Raw genomic sequence first — 19,046 nt, forward strand, 5'->3', positions numbered from 1 at the left:
CATTCACACTCACATTCACACACTAGGGCCAATTTAGTGTTGCCAATCAACTTATACCCAGGTGCATGTCTTTTGGAAGTGGGAGGAAGCTGGAGTACCCGGATGTAACCCACGCAGTCACGGGTAGAACATGCAAACTCCACACAGAAATATCCCGAGCCCGGGATTGAACCCAAAACTACTCAGGACCTTCGTATTGTGAAGCAGATGCACTAACCCCTCTTCCACCGTGCTGCCCGGTTAGAGTTATTACATTTAAAAAATGTGCTGTTTCCTTGAAGGACAGGACAGGGTTGGTATGAATAATCACATAATAATGATGACTATAGATCTATTTATAACCAATAGAGAATTACTACTCTGTATTTAATATAAAATTACCCATCTGCTGGTGCACTGCCCCACCTTCTAAATGCAATGTTTCTAAAACGGAGTCTGAAAATTTTATATGAAGTTTTGTCCTGGACCAGTGTCTCAGAGGATGGTTTTTCTTTCTGGAATCTTGTCCTGTTTTTGGATTCTATTTCCCATAAAGTTTGGGGTCATCTTCCAAACCTTTTAGGTTCCGTTTTTAGTTACTTGGAAGAAGAGGAGAATAAGTGCTAGCTTTCTGATGACGTTAAGTGAAGCTCTACTGTACCCGACATGTTTTCTGCACTATGAAATAATAATGATGATGAAAACTCGTGTTCCTAAATCATTTATTTCTTTGATAATAAAATATGCCAGTGATTTTACTGTGTGTTTACTTGCAAGGGACATCTTTCAACACCTTTGCAGCTAATCTCTCTTCTCTCTGCAGAGCTGCTCCACTTTCTATTCTAGTTTGTGTCCGCCAGCGTCCCTGCTGACACGCCGGAGCGCAAACACACCAGCTGGAGTGAAGACCTTCTCTTCTTAATCTGCACACCAGACGTCCCCCATCAGGTGACCCACTGGAGGCTTTCCTCACATCACACACTCCTGCTGAACAGCATCTTTGTTCCAGAAGAGTGGAGATCTTTTGCACCACAACATTTGTAGCTGACTATCGCCCCTTCCTGGTTAGAGGCAGCACTGATGGTGCAGGGAAGCACCAGTTCTCCAAACACTACCAGGCTTTGAATCAAATCTGTGGCCTGCATCAAGTATTTTAGTATGCAGCAACGTTCAAACACAGGAATGATCCAATCCCAAAAACACTCACACACACCACAAAACAAAAGCAGCCAGAAAATGATGCCAAAGAAAAATGCAGCTAATGCCAAAAGCGTACAAAAACTAAAAACAACTGTTTGGCAGAAATTCTGCAAGTTCACAAAACAAAATGGAGGTTGGCCAAGCAGCCAGAAAGTTAGCCAGGCTATTAGTAAGTTAACCAGGATACCAGGAAGTTGACCCAACCACCAGGAAGTTAGGCAAGCTACCAGGAAGTTAGCCGAAATACTAGATAGTTAGCCAATTAGCTAGTAGGACGTTAGCCAGGATACCAGGGAATTTAAAGGGGAACATTATCACCAGACCTATGTAAGCGTCAATATATACCTTGATGTTGCAGAAAAAAGACCATATATTTTATTAACCGATTTCCGAACTCTGAATGGGTGAATTTTGGCGAATTAAACGCCTTTCTATTATTCGCTCTCGTTGTGACGTCACATCGGGAAGCAATCCGCCATTTTCTCAAACACCGAGTCAAATCAGCTCTGTTATTTTCCATTTTTTTCGACTGTTTTCCGTACCTTGGAGACATCATGCCTCGTCGGTGTATTGTCGGAGGGTGTAACAACATGAACAGGGACGGATTCAAGTTGCACCAGTGGCCCAAAGATGCGAAAGTGGCAAGAAATTGGACGTTTGTTCCGCACACTTTACCGACGAAAGCTATGCTACGACAGAGATGGCAAGAATGTGTGGATATCCTGCGACACTCAAAGCAGATGCATTTCCAACGATAAAGTCAAAGAAATCTGCCGCCAGACCCCCATTGAAACTGCCGGAGTGTGTGAGCAATTCAGGGACAAAGGACCTCGGTAGCACGGCAAGCAATGGCGGCAGTTTGTTCCCGCAGACGAGCGAGCTAAACCCCCTGGATGTCTTGGCTCACACCGTCCCTTATGCCACCGAAGATGATCAAGAGAAGAATATCGACCCTAGCTTCCCTGGCCTGCTGACATCAACTCCAAAACTGGACAGATCAGCTTTCAGGAAAAGAGCGCGGATGAGGGTATGTCTACAGAATATATTAATTGATGAAAACTTTATTCATTACTGTGTTTACCAATAATTTGGCTTAAAAACATTTATTTTTTTCAATCATTCGAGTACATTCGGGTAGTCTTGTGTAATGCAGTATTTTGTGTCTATTTAGGTATGGTTAACCTGGGTGCTGAAATCGTGGAAAAATATATGTATTAATTGATGAAAATTGGGCTGTCTGCACTCTCAAAGTGCATGTTGTTGCCAAATGTATTTCATATGCTGTAAACCTAGTTCATAGTTGTTAGTTTCCTTTAATGCCAAACAAACACATACCAATCGTTGGTTAGAAGGCGATCGCCGAATTCGTCCTCGCTTTCTCCCGTGTCGCTGGCTATTGTGTCGTTTTCGTCGGTTTTGCTTGCATACGGTTCAAACCGATATGGCTCAATAGCTTCAGTTTCTTCTTCAATTTCGTTTTCGCTACCTGCCTCCACACTACAACCATCCGTTTCAATACATGCGTAATCTGTTGAATCGCTTAAGCCGCTGAAATCCGAGTCTGAATCCGAGCTAATGTCGCTATAGCTTGCTGTTCTATGCGCCATGTTTGTTTGAGTTGGCATCACTATGTGACGTCACAGGAAAATGGACGGGTGTATATAACGATGGTTAAAATCAGGCACTTTGAAGGTTTTTTTAGGGATATTGTGTGATGGGTAAAATTTTGAAAAAAACTTCGAAAAATAAAATAAGCCACTGGGAACTGATTTTTAATGGTTTTAACCCTTCTGAAATTGTGATAATGTTCCCCTTTAACCTAGCTACCAGAAAGGTAGCCACGCTAACTGGAAATGAGCCAACCTACTAGGAAGTTTGCCAGGATACTAGGAAGTTAGCAGAGCTATTAGGAAGTTAGCCAGGCTGCCAGAAAGTTAGTCAGGCAACTAGGAAGTCGGCTAAGCGACCAGGAAGTTATACTGGATACCAGTGAGTTACAAGTACAGCTAGCTGCGGCAACAGACACTCTTAAAGCGCGCCTACTTTAAGTCTAAGTCGCACCCACTCTAAGTCGCATCCACATAAAGACATGCCCAACACAAGTTAGGCGCGTCTTTAACGGAAAGGAAACTGGATAGACAATATGTAACATGGAAATCAGAAATAAATACAATTTAAAATACTGCTGAAAATAAGATTTGAGTTTGGGTTTGGGTTACGGTTGTATATAGCAAAGCAATACATTCAACAATTGAAATAATAACAATCAATGGTGCGTTGCTATAGGCATCTTGGATCACGTCACAAATTAACTGTCCACTCTCGCATTGTCAGTGCCACTGTGGGCATGTCTTGGGCGCTCTCAGCACAACCGTGTTCATCTTCTGCCACACTAAAACAACCACCACAAAGAAGAAGTGTGATGAAGTGGACAGAGGAGGCATGAGAGCAATTGAGGGACTGTTTCGATACCACAGACTGGGATGTACTCTGTAGCCCACATGGATACATCGACAGTTTGACTGAGTGAATCACGGAACACCTAAACTTCTGTGTGGAAGACACTGTGCCCTCCAAGATGGTCTGGTGTTTTCCCAACAACAAACCCTGGGCCACCACTGAGCTAAAGGCCCTACTGAACGAGAAGAAGAGGGCTTTTACTTCAGGACACAAGGAAGAGCTGAGAAGAGTCCAGCGGGATCTTAAATATAAGATCAGGAGGTTGTATGAAGGATTACAAGCAAAAACTGGAACAATGACTAGAGCAAAATAGTGTGTTTAGTTTATTATAAAGAAGGAATATTTGCTCTTGCAAGCACAATTGTTATTTTATTGTGAGGTCACAGGATCCAAAGTAAAACATGTTCTTGCATGTTTTTACAGTGCAGTAACGGCTGTCGAGGAACCTGCTTGGCTTTTGTTTGCTAAACAGCGTGAAGTTTAAACAGACAGTTTGGAGTCTGGAGTGTCCTGATGTTCAGGTGTATAATTTTTGCTATTATGGTTTAACAATAATCTGATCTCCAAGACTAGCAGCTACACAATACACAAAACATACACAGCACCATGCGCATACTACACTTTCCTTTTCAGAACAGTGACATATTTAATTGCCTTTTTATCCAAAGTAACAAAGCACAATACACATAGAAATCAATCACTGCCAGGTAAACATGTTTGGTTGGTTTTAGAATATTTCAGTAAGGTAACATTACATGACATAAAAAATGAAGTAAGTATATCTCGGGTCTCGCAATGTATGACAACTGTAATGTCATTGATGCACATTTTACATCATAATACATACATTATACTATATATATATATATATATATATATATATATATATATATATATATATATATATATATATATATATATATATATATATACATACAGTCACGATCAAAAGTTTACATACACTTGTAAAGAACATAATGTCATGGCTGTCTTGAGTTTCCAATAATTTCTACAACTCTTATTGTTTTGTGATAGAGTGATTGGAGCACATACTTGTTGGTCACAAAAAACATTCATGAAGTTTGGTTCTTTAATGAATTGATTATGGGTCTACTGAAAATGTGACCAAATCTGCTGGGTCAAAAGTATACATACAGCAATGTTAATATTTGCTTACATGTCCCTTGGCAAGTTTCACTGCAATAAGGCGCTTTTGGTAGCCATGCACAAGCTTCTGGCAAGCTTCTGGTTGAATTTCTGACCACTCTTCTTGACAAATGTGGTGCAGTTCAGCTAAATTTGTTGGTTTTCTGACATGGACTTGTTTCTTCAGCATTGTCCACACGTTTAAGTCAGGACTTTGGGAAGGCCATTCTAAAACCTTAATTCTAGCCTGATTTAGCCATTCCTTTACCACTTTTGACTTGTGTTCGGGGTCATTGTCCTGTTGGAACACCCAACTGCGCCCAAGACCCAACCTCCGGGCTGATGATTTTAGGTTGTCCTGAATAATTTGGAGGTAATCCTCCTTTTTCATTGTCTCATTTAAAGCACCAGTTCCATTGGCAGCAAAACAGGCCCAGAGCATAATACTACCACCACCATGCTTGACAATAGGATGGTGTTCCTGGGATTAAAGGTCTCACCATTTCATCTCCAAACATATTGCTGGGTATTGTGGCCAAACAGCTCACTTTTTGCCATGACATTATGTTCTTTACAAGTGTATGAAAACTTTTGATCGCGACTGGATATATATCACGTACTGTATATATCATTAAGATTTGGGTCATTGGGAGGATGATGGATGTTTATTGAGACTTGCAGTATTGAAAATATTGACTTTTTAAGACATGTTTTCAGTGTGTCAAAGAGCACTGATGTTGTTCCATACCAAGTCACCCAATCATACCTTTTATGAACCTTGTTTTGTCCACTAGGACACAAGAAAAATGACCTTCCTACAAACTGTTGCCACAGAGTTGGAAGCATAAACTGTAAATCAAATATATTTGTAGATTTTACGGTTAAAAAAAAACAAAAAACAAAAAAAACTTGCAGCTCAGTAATCTGAATTTGACCACAAAATATATGGTGAAGTTCACACTGAATGACTGAATATATGTAATTTTTTAATGTAAAATTACAATACATTTTAAAAAAGGTACAGATGTTATTTTGTACGTGAAATTTTGCCAACTGAGTCGCCAGTTTGTTTTTTTTTACCATAAAATCAACAGATATTTTTTTTACAGTCTAAATGATTTTTTGCAGGGAATAAGGCAGAAGAAGAAAGAAGAATGAAGAACAAGGAAGAAGACGGAAAAAGAAGGAAACAGAATCAAGACGAAGGAATAAGAATGAAGATGGAGAATGAAAAACCAAGAAGAATGACGAAGTAGGAAGAAGAAGGAAGAAGAGCAAAGAACAATGAAGAACAAGTAAGAAGAAGGAAAAAGAAGGATGTAGAAAGAAGAAGGAAGAAGAATAAAAAAGAATCAAGAAGAAAGAAGAAGAATGAAGACGAACAAAGGAGAAGGATGAAGAAGGACGATGGAGAATGAAGAATTAAGAAGAAGGAATAAATAGGAAAAAGGAGGAAGAAGAAGGACGAAGAATGAAATAGAAGGAAGAATTATAAAGAAGAAGGAAGGAGAATGAAGAAAGAAGGAGAATGAAGAAGGATGTAGAACGAAGATGAAGGGAACAGAATCAAGAAGAAGGAATAAGAATGAAGAAGAACGAAGGAGAAGGATGAAAAAAGAAAAAAGGAAGAAAGAAGAAGGATGATGGAGAAAGAAAAACCAAGAAGAATAAAGAAGTAGAAAGAAGAGGAAAAATGAATGAAGAACTAGTAAGAAGAAGGAAAAAGAAGGACGATTAAAGAAGAAGGAATAAGAATAAACAAGAAGGATGAAGAAAGAAGAAGAAGGAATAAGAATAAACAAGAAAGAAGAAGAAGGAATAAGAATAAAATAGAATCAAGAATGAAGAAGAAAGAAGAAGAATGAAAAATAACAAAGGAGAAGGATGAAGAAGTAAGAAGGATGAAGGAGAATGAAGAATCAAGAAGAGTCAAGAAGAAGGAATAAATAGGAAAAGAAGGAAGAACAGGGAAGAAGAAGGATGAAGAATGAAATTTAAGGATAAGAATAAAGAACAAAGAAGAATGAAGAAGAAGGATGTAGAAGAAGAAGAATGAAGAAGAACAAAGAAGAAGAAAATGACCTGAGTGGTCCACAGCTGCATCAGCACTGCTTTGGTCTGCATCTCATCATTGACGCCCTCCTCCTGCAGGAAGTGCTGGTACTTGTCCTGCCAGGATTTTCGCTCGTCCCGCCCTCCGTTCTCCGTCCGAGACAGAAGCTCCCACAGTCGTCGCCGTGACGACAAGATCGTCTCGCTCTCATCTGTCGCACAGTCGGCATTAATCCGCAGTCAAAGTCGATCTGACTTTTGGAGAAGCGACTTACTTCCTTCCAGCGAGCGACGAGCCATTTTGGAGAGAAGTTGGTCAAACTTGCGGAACTCTTGGTAGACTTCATTGACGTTCTTTTTGTTCTCAAACAGTGAGAGGTATCCAGCTCTGCACAGCAACACCAGCAGTCAGCATCTACAGTAGGTCCTCATCTCATCTCATCTCATCCCATGTCATCTCATCAAAGCTCATCTCATCAAATCGTATCTCATCTCATCTCATAATCATCTCATAATCAGCTCATCTCATCTCATTCCATCTCATAATCATCAAATCTCATCTCATTAAATCTTATCTCCTCTCATCTCATAGTCATCTCATCTCATCAAATCTTATCTTATCTCATCTCATAATCATCTCATACTCATATCATCTCATCCCATACTCATCTCATAATCATATAATCTCATCTCATAATCATGTCATCTCATTCCATCTCATCTCATAATCAGCTCATCTTATAATCATCTCATCTCATCTCATTCCATCTCATAATCATCTCATCTCATCTCATTCCATCTCATAATGTCGTTGTGGCTTGTGCAGCCCTTTGAGACACTTGTGATTTAGGGCTATATAAATAAACATTGATTGATTGATTGATTGATAATCATCTCATCTCATAATCATCAAATCTCATCTCATCAAATCTTGTCTCATCTTATCTCATAGTCATCTCATCTCATCCCATGTCATCTCATCAAATCTTATCTTATCTCATCTCATAATCATCTCATACTCATATCATCTCATCTCATAATCATCTCATCTCATCTCATAATCATATAATCTCATCTCATAATCATCTCATCTCATTCTATCTCATCTCATAATCATCTCATCTCACAATCAGCTCATCTTATAATCATCTCATCTCATCTCATTCCATCTCATAATCATCTCATCTCATAATCATCAAATCTCATCTCATCAAATCTTATCTCATCTCAGCTCATAATCATATAATCTCATCTCATAATCATCTCATCTCATTCCATCTCATAATCATCTCATCTCATAATCATCAAATCTCATCTCATCAAATCTTATCTCATCTCATCTCATAATCATCTCATCTCATAATCATATAATCTCATTTTATAATCATCTCATCTCATTCCATCTCATCACATAATCATCTCATCTCATAATATTGAATCTCTTCTGATCAACGCAAAACAAATCAAATCTCATCTCATCTAATGAATTCAAATTAAATCTCATCTCATCTAATCTTGTCTCATCAAATCTCATGTCATTTAATGCCATCTCATCTCATAATCATCTCATTTTATGTAATCTCATCTCATTCCATCTCATAATCATCTCATCTCATAAAATCGAATCTCATCTGATCAAAACAAATCAAATCTCATCTCATCAAATGAATTCAAATTAAATCTCATCTCATCTAATCTTGTCTCATCTCATCTCATCTAATCTTGTCTCATCTCATTTTATTTAATTCCATCTCATCTCATAATCATCTCATTTTATAACCATCTCATCTCATTCAATCTCATAATCACCTCATTTTATATAATCTCATCTAATTCATCGAATTAAATCTCATCTCATTGAATCTCATCAGATCAAATCTAACCTAATCCAGGACTTTTGTATTCAAAAAACTGAAGCTTGCAAAGACCTCTTTGAAGTTGAAAAAATGTGTTTAAGGATTGGTTTGTTTATGAAGCTTGATGTGGTTTCTGTTTCTTTAGGAGAGTTCATTGACAGTCATGATTTAGTCAATTTAATTATAGTACTCGGTGAAAGGTTTATTTTGAAGGCCAAAAATGGATATTCACTTAGTATTACTTTCTTTAAAACATGTATTCAGCATTTCTTAACTTAAGAAAGTTATATGGTTGAAACCGATAATTATGCCCAAAAACATAAAAATAGATGGGAAGTTCTCAAATGCTTATTTTGAAAATGTAATTTTGTTTATAGATCATATGCAATCTGTTGTTGTGTTCCCTAATTTGAGTGTACATAAATGAAGGTGTGTGTTGCTGAGCCCGACCTGGACATAATCTGGACTGGATCTGGTTTTAAGAACCCTTTAAACAATCGAATTTCATTGACAACCTGGTCTGGTGAAGATTATGTCCTTTATTGAAAATAAAAAAAACATTTTCTTGGTCAAAAAAGAAACTAAAATAAAATAAAAACAACTACATAGAAACTTGTAATTAATGAAAATTAGTCAAATTAACTGTTAAAAGTTAGTATTATTAGTGGACCAGCAGCACGCACAATCATATGTGCTTCACGGACTGTATCCCTTGCAGACTGTATTGATATATATTGATATATAATGTAGGAACCACAATATTAATGACAGAAGGAAACAACCCTTTTGTGTGAATGAGTGTGAATGAGTGAGAATGGGGGAGGAGGTACGGGGGGAGGGAGGGTCTTTGGGTTGGTGCACTAACTGTAAATGTATCTTGGGTTTTTTATGTTGACTTAATAATAATTAAAAAAAATTAAAGCTGCAAGCAGCGTTGGTCGGGCCCGGGTATTTGGCAGGTGCTAGTCCTAAGTGTCCCAATACTTTTGTCCAGTTTTAGTCCCAAGTGTCCCAATACTTTTGTCAAGTTGCAGTCCCAAGTGTCCCAATACTTTTGTCCAGTTTTCGGCCTAAGTCTCCCAATACTTTTGTCCAGTTTTCGGCCTAAGTGTCCCAATACTTTTGTCCGGTGGTAGTCATAAGTGCCCCAATACTTTTGTCTAGTGTACCTACCTTGTCTGCATTGTGTGGGCACGCTGGTGCTTCCTGCTTTTAAGCAGCCATCTTAAAAAAACAGCAGCGCAGCAGCATCAGCGCAGCGGGTCTTTGAAGGGTCATAAAATCAAAACCGGAGCAGGTATTAAAACGCTGTTCTGTTGTTTTATACACAAGGGTTTAATCTCTCTCCTGTGTTAGTTTGAAGCCGAAACGACAAACGCGCTCAGAGGAGATAGTTTTTGAAGGAAGGTGACCGGTTTTTACAAAAAATTTGTTTTGAAGGGGGAATAGCAAACTTCCTGTTGATTTTTGCTGGGGGTTGTCAATTTATGAAATGTAGGTCTAAGTGAGACCTACATAGAGGTTTTTGTTTCATGTCTCTCCGACCTTCCCAGTGGGAGTTACAGGCAGTTTTGTCAGTTTTTTCATTCGAGGAGCAGTTTTTTGTGCGTTTTATTAAAAAATTGCGCTAGAGCACAATTTTGAGATTTGGGGTTAGGTTTTTTTATTAGATCACACTTTTTGCCAGTCCTGATGTGTGCGTTCAGTTTGGTGAGTTTTGAAGCATGTTAAGGGGGTCAAATTACAGCTCAAAGAGGCAAAAGTGACTGTTTTTAGTACTTTTTTGTCTTGAAGGGGGAATTGCCAACTTCCTGTTGATTTTAGCCCGAAAATGTACTATTATGAAATGTAGGTCTAAGTCAGACCTACATAGAGGTTTTTGTTTCATGTCTCTCCGACCTTTCTAGTGGGAGTTACAGGCAGTCTAGTTTTTTTTTTTCCTAGGGGGCGCTAGAGTGCAATTTTGAGTTTTGTGGTTCGTTTTTTTAAAAAAAAGGCAATTTTCGCAGGTCCTGATGTGTGGGTAAAATATGGTGAGTTTTGAAGCATGTTAAGTGGGTCAAATTACAGTTTAATGTGGCGGCGGAAGAATAAAGAATAAAGAATAAAACCTTACAAATTCAATAGGTCCTTATGTCCCATTGTATAAGGACTCCCTTTGGGAGTCCTTAAACAAGGGACCATGCGGGCCCTAAAAAGACCTCTTTGATGTTGTCCACTTTGTTAAAAGCAATACAATGTAGGTCAATCCACGTCTTAGCTTTGTGTTATAATGAGAGTAATATCAAAATACATCCATACATTTACTACCACTTATCCCATTCGGGTTCGCGGGGGGTGCTGGAGCCTATCCCAGCTGCACTCGGGCGAAAGTTGGGGTACACCCTGGACAAGTCGCCACCTCATCACAGGGTCAACACAGATAGACAGACAACATTCCCACACTCGGGCCAATTTAGTGTTGCCATTCAACCTATATAAATACATACTATCCATCCATCCATTTTCTACCGCTTGCCCCTTTTGGGGTCACGGGGGGTGCTGGAGCCTATCTCAGCTGCATTCGGGGTACACCCTGGACAATTCACCACCTCATCACAGGGCCAACACAGACAGACAGACAACATTCACACTCACATTCCCACACTAGGGCCAATTTAGTGTTGCCAATCAACCTATTAATAATTACCGGTATATATTTTTTAGAATATACAGAGGGACAATAAAACAAAAACAGTTGGCTAAATCGGGATCTAAAGTGTTATATCTTAAAGCTGTGAAAATACTCTCTTCCCTCTTTGTTAATGGTGAGTAGAAAGTGTATTGTTTCAAGTTTGATGTGCAGCGGTTAATTTCTTTTGACACATTACACTGACAATTATGAATGTTGAAATTAGACCTAGACTTAGACAAACTTTAATGATCCACAAGGGAAATTATTCCACACAGTAGCTCAGTTACAAAGGATGGAAAGTGTAAGGATGGAAAGGATAATGCAGGCATAAAGTAGACTAAAAATGTACCGTAGTAGCAATATAAAATAAAACATATATGTAATATTTACATATTATTAGGGATGTCCGATAATGGCTTTTTGCCGATATTCCAATATTGTCCAACTCTTTAATTACCGATACCGATATCAACAGATGTATGCAGTCGTGGAATTAACACATTATTATTATGCCTAATTTGGACAACCAGGTATGGTGAAGATAAGGTACTTTTTAAAAAAATTAATAAAATAAGATAAATAAATTTAAAAAAAATTATTGAATAAAAAAAGGAAGTAAAACAATATAAAAACAGTTACATAGAAACTAGTAATTAATGAAAATGAGTAAAAAAATTAACTGTTAAAGGTTAGTACTATTAGTGGACCAGCAGCACGCACAATCATGTGTGCTTACGGACTGTATCCCTTGCAGACTGTATTGATATATATTGATATATAATGTGGGAACCAGAATATTAATAACAGAAAGAAACAACCCTTTTGTGTGAATGGGGGAGGGAGGTTTTTTGGGTTGGTGCACTTATTGTAAGTGTATCTTGTGTTTTTTATGTTGATTTAATAAAATAAAAAAATAAAATAAAATAAACGATACCGATACCGATAATAAAAAAAAAAACGATTCCAATAATTTCCGATATTACATTTTAACGCATTTATCGGCCGATAATATCGGACATCCCTACATATTATATATACAGTATATCATATATACTGATATATTATAGTATATTTATAATGTGGGTACAAACGGTTTTATGATGGTGCTGGTTTGACTTTGGAGCAAATTACTTCTCTTAGTATGATTCCCTTCGCTAAAACATGTATTCTGATGTGTTTACGTTTGCATGTGCTGCTCACCTGAACAGGAGGCTGTAGCAGAGGCTGAAGAGTCCATCTCGTCTCCACTCTGATTGGTTGCACTGATGATGCAAGATCAGCTCCTGCAGGTGAGCACTCATAGAAGCATCCAACTGGTCCAGGTGGACACCTTGAAAGTGTCTTGAAGGAACACACCCGTGTGAATGATTATGTTTTCAGAAGATAAATCCTGCCTTACTGTTTCATGAAGGTCTTCTCAGCTGACGCCTCCATGTTGGGCAGACAAACACCAAACACATTTTCCATCAGCTGCTGTCGCTGGCGGCTCACTTTCAGGTGGACGTTGTCCTTCATCACCTCGTCGAAGGAGTTTGGATCCAACAGGACTGTCACGTAATGACCGGCAACACACACCTAACACACGCACACACATCAGTCTCAGGCTTGTGCTTGTTGTTCTTACAGTAGAAGAGTTTAGCAATAACTAATAACTGATCACTAAATAATAACTCATCTAATAACTAATCACTAATAACTGGTAATTAATAAGGAATCACTGATAACCAATAACTAATCAATCTCCCAACGGCGTGGCGCGTGTTGGGAGAGTGGCCGTGCCAGCAACCTGAGGGTTCCTGGTTCGACCCCCAGCTTCTACCAACCTAGTCACGTCCGTTGTGCCCTTGAGCAAGGCACTTCACCCTTGACTCCTGATGGGTCGTGGCTCGCGCCTTGCATGGTAGCTCCCGCAATCAGTGTGTGAATGTGTGTGTGAATGAGTGAATGTGGAAATAGTGTCAACACACTTTGAGTACCTTGAAGGTAGAAAAGCGCTATAAAAGTATAACCCATTTAATAACTAAAACCTAAAAAATAATCACTAATATCCAAACAATAATAACTTATCACAATAACTACTAATGAATAACTAATACCGAATTACTAATACAAAATAACTCGTCACTAATCAATTAACCCTACTACGCCATCATCACTAACAACTAATAAGTAACACATAATCACTAATAAATAATGCCTAAAACTAATACCAAATCACTAGTCACTAATAATAACTAATCACAAATACCTAATCACAATAACTAAAACCAAATAAGTAATAACTATTAACTAGAGATGTCCGATAATATTGGCCTGCCAATAATATCGGCCGTAAAATGCTTTAAAATGTAATTGTCATGTCTGTGTAATCATGTTTTGTTTTAGTCATGTTTTGTTTTGTTTAGTTATTGGACTCTTTAGTTTCTGGTTGTTCACTCCCTTGTTTTGTTTCCATAGCAACCCATTAGTTTTCACCTGTCACGTCACGCACCTGTTTCACGTTTTGAGTCACGCACCTGTTTTCGTTAATCATGTCTGTGTTATTTAAGCTTTTCTTTTTCTGTCGGTCAGCCTGGCGACACCACATTTATGCTCTGCACATTCCTGACACTTTGTTTCATGTCCATCGTTCATGCTGCTCCTTTAGTCCATGCCAAGTAAGTTTTTGTTGATTAATGTTAGTGTTTGAGTTTCATTGTTCATAGTTTCTGCCTTTGTGCAAGTTTTGTGTTTATAGCCAAGTTTTGTACCTCCACTGTGAGCGCCTTTTGTTTGTTCGTTTTTTTTATTGTAAAAATAAAAGATGTACTCACATTCCCGTCTCGCCCGAGTCAACTTTCCGTTGCCTTCCGGAAAAGCAAACACCAAGGACCAAGTCTTGACAGTAATATCGGAAATTATCGGTGTCGGTTTCAACCTCCCGATTTTCCCGGGAGACTCCCGAATTTCAGTGCCCCTTCCGAAAATCTCCCGAAACACTCCCACCCCCATCTCCCGAATTCGGAGGTCTCAAGGTTGGCAAGTATGCTCTAGTATACTCTGGACTGAAGCTGTGTGCCTTCATTGTTTTTGTAGCTGTTGTTTTGAGGCATGTTTAAAAACAATAATGCACTTTGTGAAAGTCAAAGTATAGTATTTCCCATAGTTGTAGTGGGTATTAGGATTATCTCAGGGAGAGCATGTCCCAAATTCCAAGCTGCTGTTTTGATGCATGTTAAAAAAAACTTTGTAACTTCAATAATAAATATGGCAGTGCCATGTTGGCACTTTTTTCCATAAGTGGAGTTGAAGTTGTTCTTTTATTTTGGAAAACTCTGTTTTTGATTGATTGATTGCAACTTGTATTAGTAGATTGCACGGTACAGTACATATTCCGAACAATTGACCACTAAATGGTAACACCCCAATAAGTTTTTCAACTTGTTTAAGTCGGGGTCCACGTTAATCAATTCATGGTAAAGTTACATTGTTTAATGCATCCAGCGGGGCATCACAACAAAATTAGGCATAATAATGTGTTAATTCCACGACTGTATATATCGGTATCGATTGATATCGGAATCGGTAATTAAGAGTTAGACAATATCGGAATATCGGATATTGGCAAAAAAGCCATTATCGGACATCTCTACTATTAACTAATCACAATAACTCACAACAATACCAAATAACTAATGCCAACTACCAAATAACAAATCACTAATAACCAAACACTTTCTTGATGGACTTCAGTAAAGTTATTGTTTACTATTTTAATTTGATTTATGCATGTTTGTACGTCATATTCCACATTAGTAACGAAATTCTTTTGAAATATTTGTTTGATATAGTGCTTCATTTGTGTCAGAGAAAACATCAATGTTGCGTAAACTAATATTGTTATTATTTATTAAGCTAAATGGCTAAACATCGAAATAATATCATATACAATACAATGTATTACATTAATATGGGTGTTTTTTTTTCATATATTTCCACAATTTCTCATAATTTTATCACTTACTACATGTATACATGCACATGTAATGTTATTGTACTGTAAATACTTACTGTAAACACGTCGCCATGTTTGTCTTTCATTTCAGACAGAAACTTTGCTGTGTCTCTCCTGAAGGCCAACGCGTGTCCCAACCATGGAATAAATCCTTTGTCCAAAGGTGGCTCATTTTTCCTTCTGTGTGATGCAAAGAATAAAAACAACTAGATGAAGGAATGTATGTACAAATTGCATGTGAATGCTACAATGCTGAAGCTGAACTGAAATGCTGTTAGATAGATAGATAGATAGATAGATAGATAGATAGATAGATAGTACTTTATTGATTCCTTCAGGTGATGGAATGTAGAATTCATGTAATAATAGTTTGAATGTTAAAACGTTTCAAATGTTGAAAAGCTGACGCTGACTAAAATGCTATTTAAATGTATGATGAATGTTGAATTGGTTTGAATATTGAAATGGTTTAAATGTTGAAGAGCTGACGGAATTGGGGGTTAAATCACCTGCTGCTCACTGCTTCCCTCACCTCCCAGGGGGTGGAACAAGGGGATGGGTCAAATGCAGAGGGTAATTTCACCACACCTGGTGTGTGTGTGTGTGACTATCAGTGGTACTTTAACTTTTAAATTTAAACTGAAATTGTAGTGGAATATAGAAATGGTTTGAAAGCTGAAATAGTTTAAAGGTTAAAATGGTTTTAGAGGTGAAGAGCATAGGCTGTCCTGAAATGTAGTATGAATCTTGAAATGCTAACGGTTGGTAAAGTTCAAGAGTTTACAAAGTAACATAATCTATATATTTTTTCTCTAAATATACCCTATTAGCTAATATGCTGGCATAAACATTTACCATGCTAACAGGGGAACAGCTAGCACATTTCTAACATGGCTTAAAGCAACAAAATCAGTGATTATTAGGTTAAAATGTACAAAATTAGCTAAAATGTTAGCATGCTAGCATTTTTTTGCTAATGATAGCAGCGGAACAGCAAACATGTATCCAAAACCATGTTCATTAGGTTAAAAAGTACAAAACTAGCTAAAATGCTAGTATAAAAAGTTAGCATGCTAACAGGGGAACAGTTAGCACATTTCTAACATTGTTTAAAGCAACAAAATCAGTGATTATTAGGTTAAAATGTACAAAATTAGCTAAAATGTTAGCATGCTAACATTTGCAGTGGAACAGCTAACATGTATCGAAAACCATGTTCATTAGGTTAAAAAGTACAAAACTAGCTAAAATGCTGGTATAAAAAGTTAGCATGCTAACATTAGAATGGTAACAGAGGAACAGCTAGCATAGTTCTAAGATGGCACCAAGTAACGAAATCCATGAATATTTTGTTTGAAACGTACAAAATTGGCTAAAATGCTTGCGTAAATCGGCACCACGCAAACATTAGCACTAACATTCGGAAAGTAACAGGTAAAGGGCTAGCAAACTCTTAGGACCGCCAATTGAGGAACTTTAAAGAATGTTCCATTCTTTTCAATGGGAATTTCCTGTTAATTTTTGATTTTTTTTTAAATAGCATGAATGTACTGAATGAGCTGAATTGGTTGGTGTTGGAATCGTTTGAATCGGTTAAGAAATGTAGGCATTGTGGAACCATCAACGCTAACATTACTGTTCACAGTTATGTTTAGAGTTTGCTCAAACGTTACCAGACACTAAATTAAATTATGTTTATTTGTAAAGTACCAATTTTCAGAGAAATCTGTTTATATTCTGGATTTAATTCACTGTTAGTTAGCCTTTCACATCATTTTCAGCCATTAAATTGAGTTAGCGCTCGCTTGATATTGCACTTGTTCTCTCTTTTTTAGCTCATAGCTTCAATAACACATTTCTAGATGGTTAAAATAATAACTTATGAATGTACGGTATGATTGTTTATGAGGTTTTTTTAAACTAATATAACAACGAAACAATCATTTTAATGATAATTTAGCATGTGACAAGATAAATAGCATCCTGTACATTTGAGCTTGCGTAATGTTAAAGCTAAGCTAGCATCAATGCTAATATTACTGTTACATAAAAGTTATGTTCAGAGTTTGCTCAAACGTTACTAGACACTACATTAAATGATGTTTATTTGTAAAGTACCAATTTTCAGAGAAATCTGTTTAAATTCCGGATTTAATTAACTGTTAGTTAGTCTTTCACATCATTTTCAGCCATTAATTTGAGTTAGCTCGCTGATATTGCACTTTTTCTCTCTCTTTTAGCTCATAGCTTCAATAACACATTTCTAAAGGGTAAAATAACTCATGACTGTATGATTGTTTATGAGATTTAGAAAAAATAAAATAACAGCGAAACAATCATTTTAATGATACTTTAGCATGTGACAAGATAAATAGCATCCTGTACATTTGAGCTTGCGTAATGTTAAAGCTAAGTTAGCATCAATGCTATAATTACTGTTCCATAAAAATTATGTTCAGAGTTTGCTCAAACATTACTAGACACTACATTAAATGATGTTTATTTGTAAAGTACCAATTTTCAGAGAAATCTGTTTATATTCCGGATTTAATTCACTGTTAGTTAGCCTTTAACATCATTTTCAGCCATTAATTTGAGTTAGCTCGCTGATATTGCACTTTTTCTCTCCTTTTTAGCTCATAGCTTCAATAACACATTTCTCGAGGGTTAAAATAACTTATGACTGTATGATTGTTTATGAGATTTAAAAAAAGATAAAAATAACAGCTATACAATCATTTTAATTATACTTTAGCACAGTGTTTTTCAACCACTGTGCCGTGGCACACTTGTGTGCCGTGAGATACAGTCTGGTGTGCCGTGGGAGATGATCTAATTTCACCTATTTGGGTTAAAAATCTTTTTTGCAAACCAGTAATTATAGTCTGCAAATGATGTGTTGTTGTTGAGTGTCTGTGCTGTCTATATAAACAAAAGGTGAGTGCCCCTAAGAAAAGGCATTAAAGCGTAGGGAAGGCTATGCACTGAACTGGCTACAAAGTAAACAAAAACAGAATGCTGGACGACAGCAAAGACTTACTGTGGAGCAAATGCAATGTACATCCGAACATGACACGACAATCAACAATGTCCTCACAAAGACGGATACAAACAACTGTAATATTCTTGATTGCTAAAACAAAGTAGATGCGGGAAATATCGCTTAAAGGACGACATGAAACTGCTACAAGAAAATACCAAAAAAAAGAGAGAAAAAGACACCAAAATAGGAGCGCAAGACAATAACTAAAACACTAAGCACAGGAAAACAGCAAAAACCTCAATATAAGTCAGGGTGTGATGTGACAGGTTGTGACAGTACACCTACTTTGAGACAAGAGCTATAGTGATGCATGCTTGGTTATGCTTTAAAGTCATATCCAACAATTGCGACAACGACTTTTTACTGTCAACTGTTTTTTGTTTTTTAATGATTCCCGCTGGTGGGGTGCCTCCGCATTTTTTCAACACGAAAAATGTGCCTTGGCTGAAAAAAGGTTGAAAACCACTGCTTTAGCGTGTGACAAGATAAAGAGCATGCTGCACAATTGAGCTTGCATAATGTTAAATCTAAGCTAGCATCAATGCTAACATTACTGTTCACACTTATGTTCAGAGTTTGCTCAAACTTTACCAGACACGACATTAAATTGTTTATTTTTAATATACCAATTTTCAGAGAAAT

At 37.3% G+C, this 19,046-nt stretch overlaps 1 protein-coding gene across 1 annotated transcript in view; it reads right to left on the reverse strand.

Annotated features, from left to right (window-relative positions):
- Positions 1–19,046, reverse strand: part of ptgis (prostaglandin I2 (prostacyclin) synthase) — a 32,763-nt gene that overhangs the window by 13,043 nt on the left and 674 nt on the right. Inside the window, exons 2-6 of the mRNA XM_061923588.1 lie at positions 15,418–15,541; positions 12,767–12,942; positions 12,568–12,708; positions 7,113–7,225; positions 6,868–7,049 (exon numbers count right to left, since the gene is read on the reverse strand). Of these exons, the coding sequence (XP_061779572.1) occupies positions 6,868–7,049; positions 7,113–7,225; positions 12,568–12,708; positions 12,767–12,942; positions 15,418–15,541 (736 nt within the window). The remainder of the gene's footprint in view (positions 1–6,867; positions 7,050–7,112; positions 7,226–12,567; positions 12,709–12,766; positions 12,943–15,417; positions 15,542–19,046) is intronic.

The sequence above is a fragment of the Nerophis lumbriciformis genome, linkage group LG28 (genome assembly GCF_033978685.3).
Source record: "Nerophis lumbriciformis linkage group LG28, RoL_Nlum_v2.1, whole genome shotgun sequence".
NCBI classification, from domain to species: Eukaryota; Metazoa; Chordata; class Actinopteri; order Syngnathiformes; family Syngnathidae; genus Nerophis; species Nerophis lumbriciformis.